The following is a 21,711-nucleotide window of genomic DNA, read 5'->3' as shown; positions in this document are numbered from 1 at the left end:
CCATTAGTACATTTTACCTCTGCTTCACCTCATATCACCGTTACACCTTTTAACAACTTAAGCATACACACGTAGAAACTGCCCCTATGTTTACTCCTTAAAAAACAAAATCATTTATATCTTCGTTCTGATTAGTCATTCGACATTATTCCATGTGAGAGTTCAACTTGGTTCATTTGGCAACGTTACTCGTGCCGCAGACGAGCGTAAAACTTATTTCATTGAAAGTCGTAAATATAGATACCATGTGTATCCACTAAGCAAGAACACCGTAAGACATGCGGCATTCCTGATTTTATCTTTGTACGGATGGACTTATCAAAAATTAAAATATTTCGAATAACTGAACTCAGTGTGAATTGAAGTTTTAGTTTTGTAGGGTACATCTTGCATGTACAGTTAATGATAATATGTGTTTGCATTTATTCTGGTATTTCTAACTTTTTCAAAACTGGGCAGAACGACTTTGCCTGCCATCAACTTGCGACATGTTACATGTTTGTATTTTGGCTTGGTTTTTTCAAGAATGGGCAGAAATACCTTGACTGCCATTTGCCAGCGACAGTATCATTCTACAGCCTCCTTCCTTTGCGTAAATTAAAGATTTGCCCTCATTATTAACAAATGGATCTTGTTTTCTCTATACAAAAATGCCCAGTTATACTCGAAGATAAAAGGACCTCGTAAACCTTTTGCTCAATTTATAAACATTGTCGACAGTGGTTCAGAAGTTTCTAACTTAATATTTCACATAGATACCATCCTTGACTGAGTGAACTATTTGAACTAAATGAGTGAACGTAAAGATCCTCCGTATTCCGGGGACCTTTCAAATGACCAGTTTCACTGACTAAGGCAATATCCCAAACATAGTCCTGAAATGCTAATACGATGAACTAACTAAGCCATTGTCCTCCTTTCTCCTACTGTTCCTTTGCTATGAATCTTTTTCTAGTATGAAAATCTTCTTGAGTTGTCGTTGCCCTCAAATCAGGTATAATATCATTGGCTGTAGTACCAACTGCTGCTATATCTAAAAACAAGGTTGGCTTTAACACCAATGACGACCGCTCACCACCTTTCGAGAACTTTTCTGACCTTTTGTCGCTATTTTTCCAATTTTTCTTTGTGAATTTTCTACTAACATTTGTGGCAAAAATAAGAGTTTTTCTGCAAGGACTTGATGGTGACCTTAGTGTCGTTGTGTACCTTATGGGAGTCAAATTTTGAATTAGCATCAATTGAGCTGTTTGCTTTAACTGTTGCATCAGTTGAAAGATTGGAGAATTTCCAGAGCTACACAAAACATTTTTTGACCGTTGTAAACCTATTTAGAACTTTGACCTGTCGAGACCTATATTATAAAAAAGGAAGAAAAACATTAGCCCTTTTGGATCGTTTCTTTCCTTTCCGTTTTTAATTTTTATGATTGTCGCAGTTTATTAGTGCTGACAAACAGTAAGACTATAGGCTACTTTTATTAAGTTGGGCAGAGTAGCAACCAGATTTATTATTATTGCCTTAAAAATTAATCAAGGTGGTAGACAAAGTGAGAGACACAAATGAAATGGGAAAAGACTAAGGTTACCTTGTCCATCTGTTCTTTAAAGCCATTAAATGTCTTGTTGCTCGACGATAAAGTCTGTTGAAATTCTTCATACTTCTCAGTATAGAGTGACAGTTGACTTCGGACACCAATCAATTCTTGCTGTAAAAGCTGACATTTTCTATTTGACTCGGTTAATTCCTGCAAAGAAAAAAAAATCCTCAAAAAAGGTAAAAAAAAGGCTAGCCTACTTGAGAACTGGATCACACAAGAGTAACGGGTCATACGACTTTTTCAACCATGAACTACCAAGGACATCAAAATGAAAACATTTTGTGCCCTTTAGCTCCATCTTAGTACCTGAAAACCGGGAATTTCTACTATTTTTATTTTGGTTATTACAACATTACAAAGAATTTTTGGCATGCGTAAAACTTCACCATTGTTGCCCCACGGAAACGCAAAAAAAAAAAAAAAAAAAAAAAAAAAAAAAAAAAAAAAAAAAAAAAAAAAAAAAACAGAAACTAATTTGGTAAATTCGATAATACTTTTCGTTCGTAAAAATTCAAAAACCTTTAAATAATCATTTAAGGAGGATATGTCTTAAGAAAAAATCCTAAGTTCTTGCTCAGACAACATTTTCTATGCATGCAATATATGCTAGTCTAAGTGCTAATCATATATCAATGGGACGAGCAAAAGAGGGCGGTCTAGACAGCTGGGTCAGGTTTTAATAATCTAAGTGGTTTTAAGACATTCCATGCCTGTTTTTTTTTTCTCGGGGTCTGCAGCAAGAAAACTGACTCTCATATTTGTACTTTACACGATACAAATTATGTGATATAAGAAACATTTTTGGAATCAGAAGAAAGTAAGGATTCTATTGATGTTTGTTGAAATATGACAAAATAGGATAATTGGTGTTTCCAAAAAAGAAATTCTTGAATGCACGTCAATTAAATAACAATCTGAAGTGTTTGATCTTGAATAATATGAAAAATAGACATGTTAACGCGCAGCTTAAATTTTTGGCTAATCAATTATATATACATTTCTTTTCAATCCCTATTTTGTAACAAAAATGTAAAGGCTACTCGTATATTCTTACATAACTTTACTCATTCAACCACTGTGGCTTTTTATGCCCACTTTACTACCAATGAATACCAGTGTTTGTGCTTTGCCAGACACTTTCTGGAGCTCCATGATAATACATATTTTTCGCCTATTTTCTGCTGATTTGTCACAGATGTTCCTTATTTTCGAACTTGGCACCCGCCAAGTGTTGAAATTGCATAACCGCAAATGGAGATCTTTTCATTAAAAGTTGAATTCTTGGGTTTTCCTAACTTTTGGAAAGAATTGGAAAGAATCCTATTTCATTTTTAGTGCCCTTGGTATTTAAAGACATATATTATAGGTGGATGCACTAAACTATCAACATACTACACACTACAAACGACAGCTTGCGAAAATAGCAGGGGATAGAATTGACTTTACTGCATGAATTTAAAAAAGCAGCCAATCTTTGTTTTTGAGACTTTGAAAAACACCTTAGTTTTGTAATACGAATGTGGATACCTCGATAATGTGGTAAGCTACATAGATTGTCGAAATGTGCACAACCTTCTAAACGTAAAAACGAAAAGAGAGACATGATTAAGGTTCTCATTCGTATGAAAATGAATGGATAAATCAAAATAGTCAAAACAAGTTTTTCCTGATAGCTGTTATTATAATAATTCCCTTATTGAATGATCTCACAAAATTGAACAAAAAAACTTTTTTTGGCTGGCTTCATTGTTCCCCCCCCCCCTACACGGATTTTACTCAAAAATGGATATTTCTTCAGAAATGCAAAGGATAGACAAAAAACGTAAGTATAAAAAGAGAAAAGCTCATTTGCATTATGTCCTAGTTTTGGATGAACAATCACACAATGTAACAGCAGAAATATATACTAAATGGTTTATGGTGGTGCGTATAATTCTCACCTATGTCAGTATTAGATGGCAACACAGCACCAGATATATGCCAATAACCTCCTTAATATACCCAGGTAATCTATTTCTGTTTCGGTTTTTACTTTCGGCAGAAGCAAACGACTAAGGTAGAAATAGGTGGTTTGTTTTTGGTTAATAGTTTTTTTTTATTATTATTAGTATACAAATAAAAACATAGATTCTAGACGCTGGACGAACTCACCACATTTTGACGTTATTTAACAAAACCTAAAAAAAAAAATATTCTTTATTTTTCGCAAATCTCAGTAATTTAGGAGGAAAATTACTTAGATTAAAAGGTAAACTAAATAAATAAATAAATAAAAGAACAAAAGCTTCATATATTGAAAACCAACATGAATAATAGATTTCGATATTAAAATTAGATAAAAACTTTGTTCCTGATAAATTGTCTCTTTCTCAAATATATAAAGAACTTAATACAATATATATAATCACAAGACTTGAATCAAACAAAAAAGGAAAAAAGGAAGAATATATGAATTATATTGAGTACATGTGAAAATTGTCAGCTAAATGATTTTAAGAGGGGCTTTAGGCCCAAAGGCCTCCTGAATACAAACCCACTTGTTTACATAAGAGAGAGTCCAATGTAATTTTGAAATATTTTACAATACTTAACGAATACACAATTTTTTTGACGAAAAAAGGAGAATATTGATGAATATTTTTAAGTGCCAGGATTCGGAGGCCCTTTAGTTTCAAATCATGGCCTATGAGAAGTTATATGGTAGTTTACCCCTTTGCTACTTGGCAGCAAACCTAAGTCTATCAATCGATTTTTTTTATAAAACTCAAATCAAAAATAAATTATCTTTGCCAAAAAAAGATCCCGGAAAGATGTAAACATTTAATTAGGAACTTTTGATTTAGAAATCTCTTATAATGCGTAAGTTACCACACTGTTGACTTGACAGTCTTGAGTGATTTCTGGCTTGCCTGTCAGAAATCGAGCCCAAATCCTATCTTTGGCTTGCAGGCCTGCCAAAAGCTACTACAGTCGACAAAAACTATCATCTATTGCAAGATTTAGTTACACTAAGCGCTATCCTTGGAACTCTTATACTAGTTAATGGACTTTTTGTAAACTCCTGTGGCAATTTCAAGTAGTATTTTAGTCATATTTGAATGTCATTAGAAACTTTAAAGAAGTAGATGGTTGCACACCACTGTAGCTGCGGCTCAGGCTCCAAACCGACTTACTTATACTTCTTTTCGTTGCAGCTCCGGCCTTTGGTTTCACAACGTAGCCTCACTTAGCTCAGTCGGCACTGTGGGTTTTCGTCCCTCACACAGTTGTTATCATAACATCCAACTTACTTTCGTCTGTTTATTTAATTTTTAAAATTTCAAAGAGTTCATTCGGTTATAAGATTGTTTGCGAAAAATTCACAACTCTACTTTGACACTTAAGCTGCAAATTTAGCGGAGAAAAAACCGAACATTCCACAAGTTACTGTTGTCAAGCAGATCGAGCGAGCCTTTGTTTCAAAAAAATAAGCAATTTCAAAGAAAAATTCTTACTATACTAAGTTAATTTGAGAGATACTAGGGGACAAAGTTTCTAGAAATATAGAATTTTATGGATTGATAATATTCAATTCACTTACTAAAAGAAGGGTTTGCTTTTCTCGTAGCATAGTTTCCTTTTCATCTGCAACTTCCATCCTAAGTTTGGCCACCCTGGCGGAGCTCAAGTTTCGTTCCAGATCATACTCCTTTGCCAATTTTTCAACTTGCTTAATAAAACATATAAACATGTCAGTATATAATGCAGGATTTGCTTACAATTTTGGTTAAAAAGCCAACGTTTAAAAGCCTGGAAGTTTGCAAAAGATCTAACCAATCCGAATAAGAGCATATTAAAAATTGCCCGCCTTTACTTTGAATGATAGAAATTTATAAGCAGTTCTAGGCCAGGCAACTCAGATTTTAGCTAGTATCACATGCAAAGGCTAGTTATAGACATTAAATAACAACAAATAAGAAAAAACCTTAATTTTCGGAAGTTCAATTAGGCTATAAGGAAATAATTATCCAGTTTAGAACCGTCTGTAACCTCGGTAATGTTTAACAACCAAATATTCACATAGTTTCAATTGATTAGTCGAGGGAAGAAAAAAGTAATTAGCCCAGTGACATAAAATTTACTGCCATCACCAAAACCTAAATATCCATAAAAAAAAAATAAACATGTAAAAGCAATCTCAAAAATTCAATATTGAGCAAGAATAATTTAAAAGCAGAAAGTACACCGTCACAACTCTCCTCGAACAGGAAAGTGGACACTAAATAGCTAGTCGGGAAAAAAACTACCGATATATTCAAAGTTTTTGAGAATAAGAAAATAAGGTGAAACTCCCAAAATATGTTTTGCAAGATCACTCTATATAGAAGTTTCCTTAAACAAGGAAATTATCCTTGGCATAATTTTCATATTTTACAATACTCCTATAATTTTCTTCTTCATATTGAAGGGAAACTCAGTTTCATTTATAATAGACTTTGCGAAAATGTATTGACGAATAATCAGTCATACTAACTTTCAATAGTCAAGCAAATAAAAATAATAGCCTAAGTATTTCAAAAGAAGTTATGTGATTTTTTTAAGAAAAAGTTAGACTTACAGCACTCCTCATTTAGCTTCAATTGGACCAACCGTTAGAAACTAAAAAAAGTTTCTATTGAATGGTTCAATTTGTTTTCTCCTAACATTTTTTTTCTCTATACAGTTAGAAGTTTTTTTTATTGTAATTTCAAACCCTGTCCTTTTTTCTCATAAAGAGAAATCGTATGGGCATGAATATTTTTAAATGACAAAAATGTTTTTGCTTTTTTGGGTCACTAAAAACACTTCTTATATCAAACAACTTATTAAAACATATAAAAAACTCCTTAATAAAAGTAAAAAAAGAGAATATATTTTTTTCAGTTGTCTGTTCTTTAAAGTTCACCCTGTGTGCATCTACTCTTAAGCATTCAAATTAAATATATTTTTATGTCTACTAATATTTCTAGTATTAAACTAATATACATAAAAGAATCAACAATAAAGAATTAGTTAAAGCAGACACAGAAGAATAGACAAAAAAGATAAATTTAATTTAATGGCTTAGCTAGAAAAATTACAAATAAAATGAGAACTTTCACTAAGTTACTTGTAGTATTTTAAATATACTTTGCCACCCTTCGGGGAGAAAAAGGAAGAGAAATGTCCTTCATACTATCTTAATCTAAAAAGTAAAAGCAGTGTGATACTATTCGTTTAAAAAGGGTGCACCTCTTGCTGCGTACTCAGATAAATTCGTGTTGCACTAAAAGCGGAAACAAGGGATATTGAACACAGGAATATAATTAGAAAAAGCGACCGCAACAGCAAAAAGAAAAAGAGAACAAATGAACTAGAGGCTATGAAAAGAGGAAATATATTTATTAAAAATTTAGAGATTGAACAAAAACTGGGAGGTGATGAAGTCTAACGGGGGTTACAACAAGAACATATTTATCGTTAGTTTTTGTGATTTTTTTTTCTGTTTAGTCATGTCTTTTCCTGAAGTGATTTCTTTTGATCTTTGTATGGGAAATTTTCCATATTAAAGTTGAACTGTTATATATATATATATATATATATATATATATATATATATATATATATATATATATATATATATATATATATACATTTTGGGGGAAAATTGCCATCCTGGGATTTACTGGCCAGAAAAAACAATCTACATAGATCATAAGTTTAGGAAAATTCACAAAGAGCCTTAATTAAAAAAAAAAATTAACATGAGTAACGTCATATTTATATACATCAGTACTGTAATGTACGTCACGTACTAGTTTGAAAATCCTTACAAATGTCACAGCCATAAATGAAGTCATATAAATTATCAATTTATTTGGAGGTTGCTGCTTGCATGGTCGAATGGCATTGTAAATTTCACAATTTCCGAATGAATTGGTTTGTTATTTTTAAAGACGTAACTTGAGCTCTAAAGGGTTCCACAAGTGAACCCAAAACTTGCAGTCATGTTTCACTCTAGCTTCACAATTTAACAGAAGCGATGATAGAACCATCAATAGTCGTAAAGGTTTTAGATTTAAAGTAGCTGGACAAATTTATCACAAAATCAATGTAGTGGCACATCGATCACAAACCAGTGAAGGTAAATTTGAACCACCTTCACATGGCTAAACGTACTTTTTAGACCTCGACGAAGCTGTAGAAGAATGCCTTTTACATCCTTTAAATTACGGGATCTCTCATACCCTACGGATCTCTTGTAAAAAATATTGCGAAACACAAACAATTTTGTAAAAGGTCACATGAAAGTGCGATAAGTGAAGGATGATGTAAATTAACGAGTTTCTTCACTTGAACAACATCCTCTAAACGTGCAGCTCATTTTCACTGTACTAGATGGTATCGATTATAGACGGTTCAACAATCCTGCGTGTAAGAAAATAGGACCAAAATGAGATAGCTGAGAAATAAATATAGCATTTGATTCAGAATTTATTCCTCTGTCTTATTAACAAAACAATCATTTCTTACAGAAATTTAGAAACTTCTGGAATTCCCAGATTCTAGAATATGAAAAACCTAGTTCTGGTTTAGTTTTCAGCTGGCTTGGGATTCGGGGTCAAGGTGGCCCACCCAAAACCCAGAGGCCAGCCCTGAATCCCTTCGTCTCCCCGAAGACCTTGATTTATAGAATCCAGAGGAAATACAGAATCCCGCAAGTGATGAATTTTCTAAATTTTAGAAAGAAATTTCTGCAATAAATGACTGTCTTTGGATGCAGTATTGAATTCTGAACAAAATAGTATGCTTAGTTTTTCGCTATCTTATTATAGAACAAAATAATATTCCAAATTAAACAAATAAATACACAGATGAATATGTTGAGAATGCTGGCAATCAATCAAATGCCCATAACACATCAACTCCAGCAGGCTTTCTACCAAGATATATAATCTTCAGTATCTTGAGATACAAATAGACTACACATCCTAACTGTGTTTTATGGCCTACCCTTCGCAGAGAGGTAGGCTGATACAGTCAGAAACACAACATTTTTTCCATCTTCAAAAAGATGCCAGAATCTCCTTTAATATGGCGGTAATTCAAAATGAATTATCACTAAGTCAAGTGAGATTATGATTTTCATTTCTATCCTTTAAAAGATGCCAGAGTTTCATTTAGTATGGTAGTAATTGAAAATTGAATCATCACTTACTCAAGTGAAATTGAAATCATAATCTTGCTTGACTTATTCAATTTTGAATTACCACCCTATCATTTTTTTGCATCTAGTCTTGACGTTCTTGTCCAGCCTCGTTACTTCTAGAGGTTTTTTTTTTCATTCTTGTCACTGGGACAACAGGACAAGGAAACTGACGGCCAAACTACACTGACTATCAAGTCACAGAATAGACAGTCTTGTCAGAAAAGAACGATACTAATTTCAGCGGACAAGATGAAAAAAAAAACAAGCCACAGTTAGTATGACAAGACTGACGAAGAAAACATTAATAAGATGAAGGGAGTGTGATAAGAGCGAGGACAAGACTGAAAAAAACTAGGCTTAAGTGACACTCTGGCATCTTTTAGAAGATAGAGAACAGAATAATTGTCTCACTTGATTAGTGACAATTCATTTTGAATTACCGCCATATTAAAGGAGACTGAAGATAGAAAAAATCTTGTGTTCCTGACTTGGCCGATAGGACTACAGCAAGTTAGTGTAACTTGAAATGAATGCACTCTAACATACAAAAACCAATTTTCCTATATAATAATAACATGGTCTGTAACATTTTAATCCAAATTCCAATGTACACACCTAAAAAGGCTTTTGCTAAATTCAGCACATTCCAGAACACATGTTACAATACATTTCAAATTTCCGAATCAAGACATAAACTGCCAACTAACAACTTACTTCACACCATGAAAAAAAATGACAGGGGCAGTAGCGAACCTATCAAATGGCAACGAAATACTGCAAACCAAAAAGATAATGTCTATGGTAATGTGTTGGCTAGCTGACACAGTGAAAATTAGGAATTTAGGGACTTTTTTAAAGACCGCTGTGACTTTAGGGACCATTAAGGTATTAGGGACCAATGTGCGACCCCTGGAATTTCTAAATTCTAGGGAGTCAGCTGTTACTGGAGGTAGTGTGTGTCAGCCTCTATAAGGAAAACAGCTTCAAATTCTAGATAATATTCTACAGGCTGTCAATGATCCTAATTATGTTGTGAAAAAAATGCTTTTTCGTTGATGGGTAACGCGGTGCCGGTAAAACCTTCGTTTATAAGACCTTGTATCATATTTTGTGTTGTGAAGTAAAATGTGTGGATTGTACAGAGATAGCATCGACTTTTTTGCCATTTGGACTACCAACATACAAGACCTCTGACTTGGAAGTTCCACTTTCCTCAGGTCAATTCCCAGCATAAGACCTGGATATTGTACAAATTCTTCCAGCTTACCCATGTCATATTCCCCCACCCACAGCACCAGACCAGGATATCTTTGCAGTACAACCTGTTGATGTTGAGGCGAAAATACGTAAGCTAAATAGAACTTCAATATGCCCCCTTCAAATTCCAATTGATTTAGTAAAAGCATTTCCTGATAAGTTATCAAAACCTCTATCACATATTTTTTGTACAATAACTAGAAGTGGTTCATTTCCTAAATGCTAGAAAAAAGGATAAATTACACCCATACAGAAGAAAGGTGTTGGATTAGATTTTTATGGAGTTCAGCCATTTACCTTAACACCAGTATTCTCTAAACTGTATGAGAGTTTCGCAGCAGATTGGCTTAAAAACACGATCCTTGTACTTATTGATGAACAACAATTCGGAAACATGAACGGTTTATCAACAACACATTACCTGGTCAGTCTCCTTTTAATTGACCTCCAAAAGGCTTTTGATCTAGTTAGTCATAATGTTTTAGTTGGAAAATTGTTGAATGAATTTAATATCCCCCATTTTCTAGTCAATATTATTGCATCTCTTCTGTCAAATAGGAGTCAAGTTGTTAAGTATAAAAATGTTTATTCTGATTCACTCCGTATTTCTTGCGGAGTTCCACAGGGTACGCTTTTAGGTCCTTTACTATTTTTGGTAATGAAAACAATCTTGCTAATGAACAAGCCAATCGATGGAAGTTTGTGGATGACATATCATTGCTCGAAAAGTGCAGAAGAAATATTAAGAGCAGTGTGATGGAAATTCTCAAAGAAGTTGCAAGTGAAGCAGCCCAGTCAAAAATTAAAGTGAACTCCCATAAATCTCATATTATGAACTTTAGTTTTCTTAAATCAAAGCCATCATTTATAGCCCCAATACCTAATGAAATAATTATAGCAAAAACTAAACTCTTAGGGGTCACACTGACTAGCGTATTTGAAGTGAGATGCCCACATTTGTTCTATTTTTAAACAGGCTAGTACGTCTCTGTTTCTCCTTAAGCTATTTGCTAAATTTTCGTGCCCAAAAGCACATATCCTCCGCCTTTATACATTTTTTATCCGTCCACAGCTTGAGTATGCTTGCCCGGTGTGGCATTTTGGTCTTACGGTGGATCAGGCCAATAGACTAGAAATTATCCAGAAGAGAACCTTGAGAACTATTTACAGTCAGGGCAAAGTGCCTTAAATTCTTCCCGTCCAGGAATTTTACCTCCCTACCTTGGTAGCCCGACGTGTTACTCTTTGTACCAGTTTCGGAAATAATCTGCGTTGTAATCCACGCTTCCAACTTATACTCCCAGCCCATTATTACCTCGATCAAAAGCACAGAAAAATCCCAGTTCTAATCCTATTAATGCAACAAGAACTAAAAGCTCATATGGCACTTGTGACGAAGTCGGAAGAGCCAAGAGCTAAGAGCTCATATGGTATGAGCTCTAGCAAAATTCTAAGAATCAATAGATTGCTTTAAAAGGAAAATCAGAGGCTTAATGTCGGTCGGGATTTAAAATAAGAGCTCTGAGTCACGAGGTCAAGCTAAATATCAAAATTCATTAAGATCCGATCACCCACTCGCAAGTTAAAAATACCTCAATCTTTCTAATTTTTCCTCTCCCTTCAGCCCCCCAGATGTTCGAATCGGGGAAAACGACTTTATCAAGTCAATTTGTACAGCTCCCTGACAAGACTACCAATTTCCATCGTCTTAGCACGTCCAGAAGCACCAAATTCACCAAAGCACTGAACCCCACCACCTAACTACGCCAAAGATAGCGGATCCGGTCCGTTTATGTCAGTCACCTATCTTGGACTTGTGCTTATTCTGTCTACCAAGTTTCATCCTGATCTCTCCGCTATAAGCGTTTTCGATGATTTTCGCCCCCCCCCCCTAATGACACTGGATCTGTTTGGGATAAAAAATAAGAGATCTGAGTTTGGAGGTCCTTCTAAATATGATTTTTCATTAAGATATGATCACTCTTTCGCAAGTTAAAAATACCTAATTTTTTCTAATTTTTGAATTAACCCTCCCCCCCCAGCTCCCCCAAAGACAGCAGATCCGTTCCGGTTATGTCAATCCCGTATCTAAGACTTGTGCTTATTTTTCCCGCCAAGTTTCATCCCGATCCCTCCACTGTAAGCATTTTCCAAGATTTTAGGTTCCACCTCCCCCCCCCAACTTCCCCTTCACCAGATAAGGTCGATATTTAATTTAAGAACTCTGAGACATGATATCCTTCCAAACATCAAATTTCATCAAGATCCGATCACTCCTTCGTAAGTTAAAAATACCTCATTTTTCTAATTTTTCAGAATTAACCCTCCCCCCACTCCCCCAAAGAGAGCGAATCCGTTCCGGCTATGTCAATCACGTATCTAGGACTTGTGCTTATTTTTCCCACCAAGTTTCATCCTGATCCCTCAGCTCTAAGCGTTTTCCAAGATTTTAGGTCCCCCTCTCAATCCCCCCCAAAGTCACAGGATCCAGTCGGGATTTAAAATAAGAGCGCTGAGACACAATATCCTTCCAAACTTCAAATTTCATAAAGATCCTATCACTCCTTCGTAAGTTAAAAATACCTCATTTTTTCTAATTTTTCAGAATTCCCCCCCCCCCCCAACAGAGCAAATCTGTTCCGGTTATGTCAATAACGTATCTAGGTATTCTGCTTATTTTTCCCACCAAGTTTCATCCTGATCCCTTCACTCTAAGCGTTTTCCCAGATTTTAGGTCCCCCCCCCCTCCAGCCCCCCCAATGTCATCGGATCTGGTCATGATTTAGAATAAGAGCTCTGAGACACCATATCCTTCCAAACATCAAATTTCATTAGGATCCAACCACTCCTTCGTAAGTTAAAAATACTTCATTTTTTTCTATTTTTTCTATCTGGGGGGGAGTGGCCCCCCACTCCCCCCAGATGGTCAAATCGGGAAAATGACTATTTCTAATTTAATCTGGTCCGGTCCCTGATATGCTTGCCAAATTTCATCGTCCTAGCTTACCTGGAAGTGCCTAAAGTAGCAAAACCGGGACCGACAGACAGACAGACCGACAGAATTTGCGATTGCTATATGTCACTTGGTTAATACCAAGTGCCATAAAAACTGAGCGCTACATAAAGAGCTTTGTGCCAGCGTTTGTTGAAATCATAAATAAATGAAATTTGTAACGCATCACGTTAACGTGTCATTTATATTGTTAATGTGTCAGTTTTGTTGTTTCATTTTTATCTTACAGGCAAGTTGGATTCATCTATGTATGTTTCTTTATGATGTACTTATGTTTTTACTTATATCCCCATTTTTTTTCATTTTATTCATTGTACTCGCTGTATTTTACAGGCCGTTTGGAGGCCATCGTTGTAGGCAATGTTTAAATATCTCACTTATATACTTATGTAGGCTAGCTGACTGAAGGCAACAAGTTCGCAGTTTTATGTTGTGAGAGTTTGCTTGATAATAAAGTACTTCTATTCTATTCAAACAGAGCTTAGAATTAGCTCAAGTGGAAGTTTTCCTACTTGACAAAGCACTGATATTACCCAAGTATGACTGACAAAATATGGAGCTGTTGTTGCTATCCATTGCAAATCCAAACTTGCCATTTGGAGGACAAATTTTATTTGCTGGAGGGGATTTCGACAATGTTTTCCAGTTCAACTCCAAAGCAACCGAAGTGAAACACTTGAAATGTCAATTAAAATTCATCTTTGGAAGTATTCCAAACATTTTTCCTTAGAAAAAAATACAGGTCGATCCTGAACATTTGCTAAATACATCCTGGACCTGTGAAATGGAGATCTTCCCAAAAATGACTTCCATGAAATCGAACTACCAAAAGATACAATTTCTACGTGGTATTTGATTGAGGAATTACTTGGAGAATGTCTGGCAAGTCAAAATTTCAATTTAATGAAGGATCACGTTACTCTAGCTTCGTTCAACAAAGAAGATAGTAAAATAAATGTGAAAATTGTCAATCAGCCCCTAGGAACAATACAAATCTTATAAAAGTCATGGTTCTGTAAAAGACAAAGAGGAAGGAGGAATTGAATTCACTCCAGAACTCCTGAATTAAATTGATACTGCATAATTACCAACCCATGACTTAAAATAAGGAAAAATACTACAGCTATACTTTTGTGTAACTTAGATATTTCATAAGGAATGTACAATAGAACTCGTCTTATTGTTACTAATTTATGTAACAACCTAATTGTGGCGAATACACTTAGGGGGGGGGGGAATTAGGAAACGAAGTTCACGCTTCTCGAGCACTGTTCAGTGACATTAATTTCTATTTCAATCTGCATTTGCAAAGACAGTACACAAATCGCAAGGCCTAACTTCCGAATTTGTTGGCGTCGACCTCCCTACTCCAATTTTTAATCATGGTACGTTGTACGTGGCATTTCCTTGTGTTAAAAGACAACGTAGCTTAAATGTTCTATTTCCACTTGAAAATGAACGACGAACAAATAATGCTCTGTGGAAAGATGTATTGACAACTGCTAATAAAATATCTTATTCTTAGAGTTATATGCCTTTTTTTTAAATTAATTAAACGAGCAATAATTGTGTATAAGCGAATCAATATATTATATACACATTAAAGCTACACATTAATCTAGGAGAGAATTCAAATAGTCTTAAAAATTTTCAAACCTGTTCACGAACAGCATACTGATCACAGAGAAGTTTCAGCTTGGCAGCCATGTCAGAATTCTCTTCGCGTAGCTTTGTATTTCTTTCATTGTTTTGCTGGAGCATTGCAGTGACTTCATTCAAAGTGCTCTGGAACTTATTCGACACTTCCTTGCGACGCTCCTCTTCTTCACGAGCTCGAGATAAACTCTCCTCCTATCCACATGAGAGTACAACATTAAATTGACTAAATTTATGAAACAGTATTTGCTATTTTTACACGCTTCAAGCATAGTATTGTTTAGAACACGAAAGTGTCAAGGGCCATAGTTTACAAAATATGCATACAAATCAATATTGGTGAAAAAAAATTTCAGACAAGAAACAAAAGTGAAAATCATCATAACCATTTCAAAAGTAAATGAAAGAAAAAAAATGCAGCAACACAAGAAAAATCAGTTTACCGGCAAGTTAGGAACTGCCAGCAGTGTCAAACCCTGAAACAAACGCACTTGCCAACCATAATTTCAATATCAGAAACATTCTACGTGATTTTTATCATCCAGTCCCATTCATCTATATTTAAACAAAACAATTTCTGCTTTAATTTCCAATAGCCAAATGACCAAAAATACCCCATATAGAAATTTACCACACATCAGGCAAAAAAAGACCATCCTGTCAGCTCAGCTTCCCCATATAATTCTATCATACCCTAAGTGGCATGAAATCCCTCAGAGATAAGGAACTTTATTGGTATTTATACTTACTGCATATACAGTCGTTACTACGACTTTATTCTTTGCGACCTACAAAACTGGCTTTACTCAGGCTTAATCAATAGTTTGTCCTAAATGTAGAAATTCATGTAGAAATGTAGAAATTCCCCCATCGCTACTAAGTGGTGCCCCTGAGAAGAGTATTTCGAACACTGTATTTTATGATTGTGAAAACATCGTTAATGAAAAACAGAAAATTACAATTCTAACCAAGATTACAGGGGAAAAAAGCTTCTCGGGGTAATTTCATTTGTGACTTTCAATTGAATCTTGGTGTTCTAAAATATCAAACTTTTTTCAAAACTTTTCCTCCTGATTATTTAATTCACAATTATATAAAATTAACCCCTAAATAAGACTTTTGAAAAGAATAATGATGAATTATTGAAGCAATCTGTTTAGTTAGTTGAAGCAGTATTTAGACATTTTTAATATTAAAATGTAATTGCTCGTAGCTTGTCCATACAATTGAAAGGAATGTGTTTAAAACGAAAAAAATCTGGATAGTTACCCGTCCCGGCTCCTTAAAAAATATAAAACTGCAATTTACAGTAATTTCCAATAGTTTATACACAAAATACCTTATATCAGCTACTTCATCAAATACACGTCCCACCAACCCCCCCCCCCCCAACTAAAATAGCCGTACGTGCATCTTGTTTCACCTTTTTCTTATTGCCATGTAATTATTTCTAAAAAAAAACATCTTTCAATGTTAAGGAAAGCAAATTGGCATCTTTTTAAAATTATTCATTAGCTTGTTACCATTGCAAGTTACAGAACAAACAAACCGATTCAAAAATGAAAATGTCCCTTGCCTTAACAGCCTTGTTTTGTCTCTGTAATTCTCTGCAGAGTGACTCCATTCTACTCCTCGACAAGACTGCTTTGCTGTGCTCTGCTTGTAGATTTTCTTTGTCTCTTAATAGTGTTTGCTGACTTTTTTCCAGTGTCTTAACTTTGATCTAGAACAAGAAAGGACAATTTTGAGCTATACTAAACGTTACAATGATGCTTTCTTTCATGTACGCTTTTCCTGAAAGTTAGAACCAGAAGGATCACCTCGTATTTCTTGTAAACTCTGGCAGTTTTTCCGGATATTCTTTCATATGCATTATTAATTGTCTACTTGAATGAGCAGGTAAACGGGAAGGCTGAGAACCCACCCCCCGGAAAGACCCCTGGTCAATTTAAAATAAAAAGGAAAGAGGGTGGCAGAGAGGCCCCTCCTCCAAAGAAGGAAAACACACCCGAGGACTTGTCTACTTTCGAATAAGAATTCACTTCAAGTAGATTTACTTGTATCTGAAGCAAAATAATTATTTTTTATTTTTATTTTTACTAATGGGTGACTTAAGTATTGGGTTCATGAAACTTCAATGTACAGAACCTTTCAGAACTGATAGGAATGTTCTAGAGTTTTAAGAATGCGATACATTAAGGAATGTTCTAGAGTTTTAAGAATGCGATACATTACACGGTTCAGACACTGCATGTTTTGTGCCGACTAAAATAGTTGACAGGCCAGTTTCGCTAATATTCAATTGGTTATTCAGCTTTTAGCTCTGTCACTACGACTGTTACTCCCGATGATTCATCTGACCATCCAGTAATTATGTCAGATTTTACGATTGGTTTCCGAATAGGGGTAAAAACTAAACATGGTATTGAGACTTTCCCATAAAAATCTAAGAATTTCAAAAGAGGAGTATGAAGATACTGGGAGTACTGTAGTTATTGAGAATAAAAGATAAAGGTCCTCCGGAGTCATTGCTGGCACATAGGGCGGCGTCGAATCGACGTTCCAGTTGTTGGGTCTTTCTACAGAGACAAGGAGTAAGCTTGCTCCGGCGTAAATCGAGCCCTGAGCTATGTATTGCCAAGCTGAGCATCAATCCACTGTGCTACAATAGGATAGTGAGAATGGTTTATACCTATTATTACAAATTTGATTAAGCTGTAAATGAAAACACGATGGATTGGTTTCGTCAGGTTAAGTAATGGAATAAGTAAGAAGCTAATTCCAAGAAAATCCTGGATAAATACCGCACTATTAAGATGTATTACCGAAAAAAAAATTGTTTATACAAAGTTAGAACTAAATGTCCCATCCAACATATCTACAAAATTATAAGATTTATTTAATGGGCCTTCCTAGAGAGATATTTTAGAAGAAGATTTTATTATGAAAAATTCAATATTCATATTCTCCGTCAAAGTATTGACAGGATTGGAATAAAAATAAAAGCATGTCACATCCTGAGGTACTATTCCTTTGAGATACTGAAGTTAGAGGGCGACAAGCTATTACTACCATGTTCAGTGATTACTTTTAAAGTATTGGAGTGTCTGTTGTCTAAAAAAAAAAATTTACCATACGAGTATACTGGTCTTATAACATACGAGCATATTTCTGACATGGTTACTTTTCGAGAAAATCTAAAGGTTATTAATTATTTTTAAAATGGTAATTCATTAGAACATGATGAAATTTCTAATACTGTGCTAAAAAAAAAAAAAAATATTGCAAGCATAATTCTGTAACTATTTCTTCGCATAAGTAACTCATGTATTTGATCAGGAAGAGTTCCTAGCAGATGGCACATTTTATCTGTAATACTGTTGCATAAGAATCAGATAAATCTTACATAGATAACCATCGTCCAACTACAATTATGTCACCCGTGTCTAAAGTTACGAGAAAAATTTTTAAAGTAAGAGTTTCTTCTTATTTAGATAAAATAAATTTCTTTACGAAACTTCAGTTTGTATTTAGAGCGGGCGATTCGACAGATCAAGCCGTCACAGCTCTTTTATTAGGATTAAATAAAAAAACAAGTTTTTTCAACTGAAAGTAAGGAGCGACATTAAAACTTAAAACGAACAGAAATTACTTCGTATATGAAAGGGGCTGCTTCCTCATCAACGTCTCGCTCTTTACGCTAAAGTTTTTTACTGTTTTAAAAAGAAGAGTTGAGAGAAAGAGTCAAACTTTAGCGTAAAGAGCGGGGCGTTGATGAGGAAGCAGCCCCTCTCATATACGAAGTAATTTCTGTTCGTTTTAAGTTTTAATGTCGCTCCTTACTTTCAGTTGAAAAAACTAGTTTTTTTTATGTAATTCCTGAACGTTTTTGAATTATAGCATGTTTGATTTTGGCTCTCCACACATAAATTATTAAAATGAAATTTGCATATTAATTCCTTTTTTGGCTAAATGGCTTTCTCTTAGTTTTGATCACGATTTTGAGAAATAAGGGATGGGGAAGGAGGCCTAGTTGCCATGCAATTTTTCGGTTACATAAAAAGGCAACCATAAATTTTAATTTTAAACGAATTTTTTTATTAGTAAAAAATATACGTAACTTAAGAAGTAACTTACGTAACAAACTTTTATATTCTTTAATTTGTATTATGTATATGAGGGGGTTTGTACCCTCGTTCTTTAACTAAATCGTAAGTTTTCGCCCAATTCTTTAAGAATGACCCCTGAATCAGAAAGGCCGTAGAATAAATAGTTGAAATTACTAAAAATACTATAGCATAAAGAGCGAGGTATTTATCTCCTCCTAAATACCTCGCTCTTTATGCTAAAGTATTTTTAGAACCCCTCATATGCGTAATAATCTCTGTTCGTTTTAAGTTTCAATGCTACTTCTTCCTTTCATTTGAAAAAACATTTCCATGTTTATTTTTCATTGTTTTCTTATAGTAATGCTAGAGAATCCTGCGCCCTTTTCATTAAATTTTTCTTCCCCCATGACAGATTCCTCCAAGGAAAGATCCTCCAACATAGGCCCCTCTCCTCAGCCCCACCCCCAAACAAAATAAAATTCCCCTGAAAACGTCTGTACACTTCCCAATAACCATTACTATATGTAAACACTGTTCAAAGTTTGTAACTTGCAGGCCCTTCCCCAGGGATTGTGGGGGAGTAAGTCATCCCCAAAGACATAGTTATTATGGTTTTCAACTATGCTGAACAAAACGGCTATCTCAAAATTTTTATCCGTTGACTTTGGGAAAAAAAAATGAGCGTGGGAGGGGGCCTAGATGCCCTCCATTTTTTTGGTCACTTAAAAAGGGCACTAGAACTTTTCATTTCCGTTGGAATGAGCCCTCTTGCGACATTCTAGGACCACTTGGTCGATACGATGACCCCTGGAAAAAAAAAACAAAAAAACAAATAAACACGCACCCGTGATTGTTCTTCTGGCAAAAAATACAAAATTCCACATTTTTGTAGATAGGAGCTTGAAACTTCTACAGTAGGGTTCTCTGATATGCTGAATCTGATGGTGTGATTTTCGTGAAGATTGTATGACTTATAAGGGGTGTTTATCCCTATTTTCTAATATGAGGCAAATTTTCTCAGGCTCGTAACTTTTGATGCGTATGACTAAACTTGATGAAACTTATATATTTAAAATCAGCATTAAAACGCGATTCTTTTGATGTAGCTATTGATATCAAAATTCAATTTTTTAGAGCTTTGGTTACTATTGAGCCGGGTCGCTCCTTACTACAATTCGTTACCACGAACTGTTTGATTATACGATTGCTTAGATAATAATTACCTTGTATCAGCCATATTAAAAAGGATTTGACACTCCAAACCACGACATGCTTTCCAATAAAATGGAAATTGCAGGATTACGAGGAAGAAGACCAGACCTAATAACATAATATCTTTATGGTTGATAGATTATTGTGGACGTTGTTAACCACTTGTCAGGCATGTTTAACCTTGATTATATACGTGTCCCACGGGGTTTTGTACCAGGTCTGGTATCATTTTTACATATATTAATTATCTTCCCTGATACATACAGAAGAAAACGTTATCTTGCGATATTATTCGCAAATGACATAACTATGTCCGCTAACGCGAGTCTCCCTCGGAAGGAGTCTACCTTAATTGAAAATTTGATACATCAAACATTAAACTTAAATATTCATCATAAATAATACTTTTTTTCTTGAATATTTTAGACTTGAATCGTAAAATAGATGCAAACATTGCAATGTGGTATTTGAACATAAAAAAGCCAAGTAACTAGTTCCACATGAAGTCTAAGTTGATCTAGGATACTTCTTTGGTTCTTATACGTTCTAAAGCCTGTTGAATTTCCTCTCATCACTGAAAAATTTAGGTTTTCAATTAAATTGCAGGTACTGGAAATCTCAAGCAAATATAATAATAATAATTTATTTTAGCCGCTCATACAAGAAAAAGAAGAAAAACGGAGTAATACAAAAGAAGAAAAAGAAAAACAAAAAACACTTGAACGCAAAAGAAGAAATTAAACAATAACTAAGCACTCTTAAATAACAATTATGCGCTCATAGATCAGATGTACAGGCACAAACTCAAACAATGTTTGAAAAGCCTTTTTTCTACCCTTTTTCAGTAGATGGCACAAGGACTATTGGGTTAACTCTGATTTGAGATCTTAAAACGAATGTGTTTCTTTCGTAGAGCGGGTAAAGAAGCAAAAACTTGAAGTATTTGCGTTATACAAAGCCGACTTTTAATCTATCAGTCTGGGCGAACTGGTCCCATAGCGACGATACATAAAGCAGATGAGGGAAAGCAAACATTGAAAAAAGCTTTGCAAGGATCTGCTAATTCAAGCAAAATTTCAGAGAGACAGGTTTGCCGTAATCAAAGCAAATGCTGTTGGTAAATTTCTCTAACATTAGTAAACGAGACCTTTTGATGTCATAACCACACCGTATTCCCAAGGACCTCATGGATTTTCTGGGGGCAATTCTCGTTCGTTCAAAAGTCACATATGTAACATCAGTTTTGCTGCTTGCTTGCCGAGGGATAAAATTCCTAGAACTCCGTCATTAAGAACTCCGTCATGCACTCTCAGACAGATAGTTCCGTATCCAGTTTTCTGGCGGTCCTAATTCTCTTGTAGAGAGGCAAAGTTATAGCTTAATATCAGCAGGTAGTCACATAAAAAGCAGAGCGAAGTCGCATAGATAGATACTGAATCCTCCAGTAATATTTTTTGTTATTTCGGATGTTAGGGTATTAAACAGGATAGGGAAAGGCCAAAGGCCTCGAATAAATCTAATTGGTCTGATCAGGTGATCGGTCTAACTTTTTTTCAGTCTAACTATCACAAAACTGGTCGAATACCACGAAACAAAAGTCCTAGGATATGAGTACTTACACCATACTCAATTAATTTCAGGAATACCTGATACTCCT

General features: G+C 34.8%; 1 protein-coding gene across 2 annotated transcripts in view; it reads right to left on the bottom strand.

Annotated features, from left to right (window-relative positions):
* The window catches only part of LOC136029730 (alpha-taxilin-like), a 44,364-nt gene that overhangs the window by 7,769 nt on the left and 14,884 nt on the right, over nt 1-21,711 (bottom strand). For both annotated transcript variants that reach the window (XM_065708238.1, XM_065708244.1), the window contains exons 3-6: nt 16,310-16,456; nt 14,734-14,928; nt 5,181-5,309; nt 1,589-1,747 (exon numbers count right to left, since the gene is read on the bottom strand). In XM_065708238.1, the coding sequence (XP_065564310.1) occupies nt 1,589-1,747; nt 5,181-5,309; nt 14,734-14,928; nt 16,310-16,456 (630 nt within the window). The remainder of the gene's footprint in view (nt 1-1,588; nt 1,748-5,180; nt 5,310-14,733; nt 14,929-16,309; nt 16,457-21,711) is intronic.

The sequence above is a fragment of the Artemia franciscana genome, chromosome 1 (genome assembly GCF_032884065.1).
Source record: "Artemia franciscana chromosome 1, ASM3288406v1, whole genome shotgun sequence".
Taxonomy (NCBI): Eukaryota; Metazoa; Arthropoda; class Branchiopoda; order Anostraca; family Artemiidae; genus Artemia; species Artemia franciscana.
Note: the sequence above shows the minus strand (reverse complement) of the source record. Positions and strands in the feature narration are given on the sequence as shown.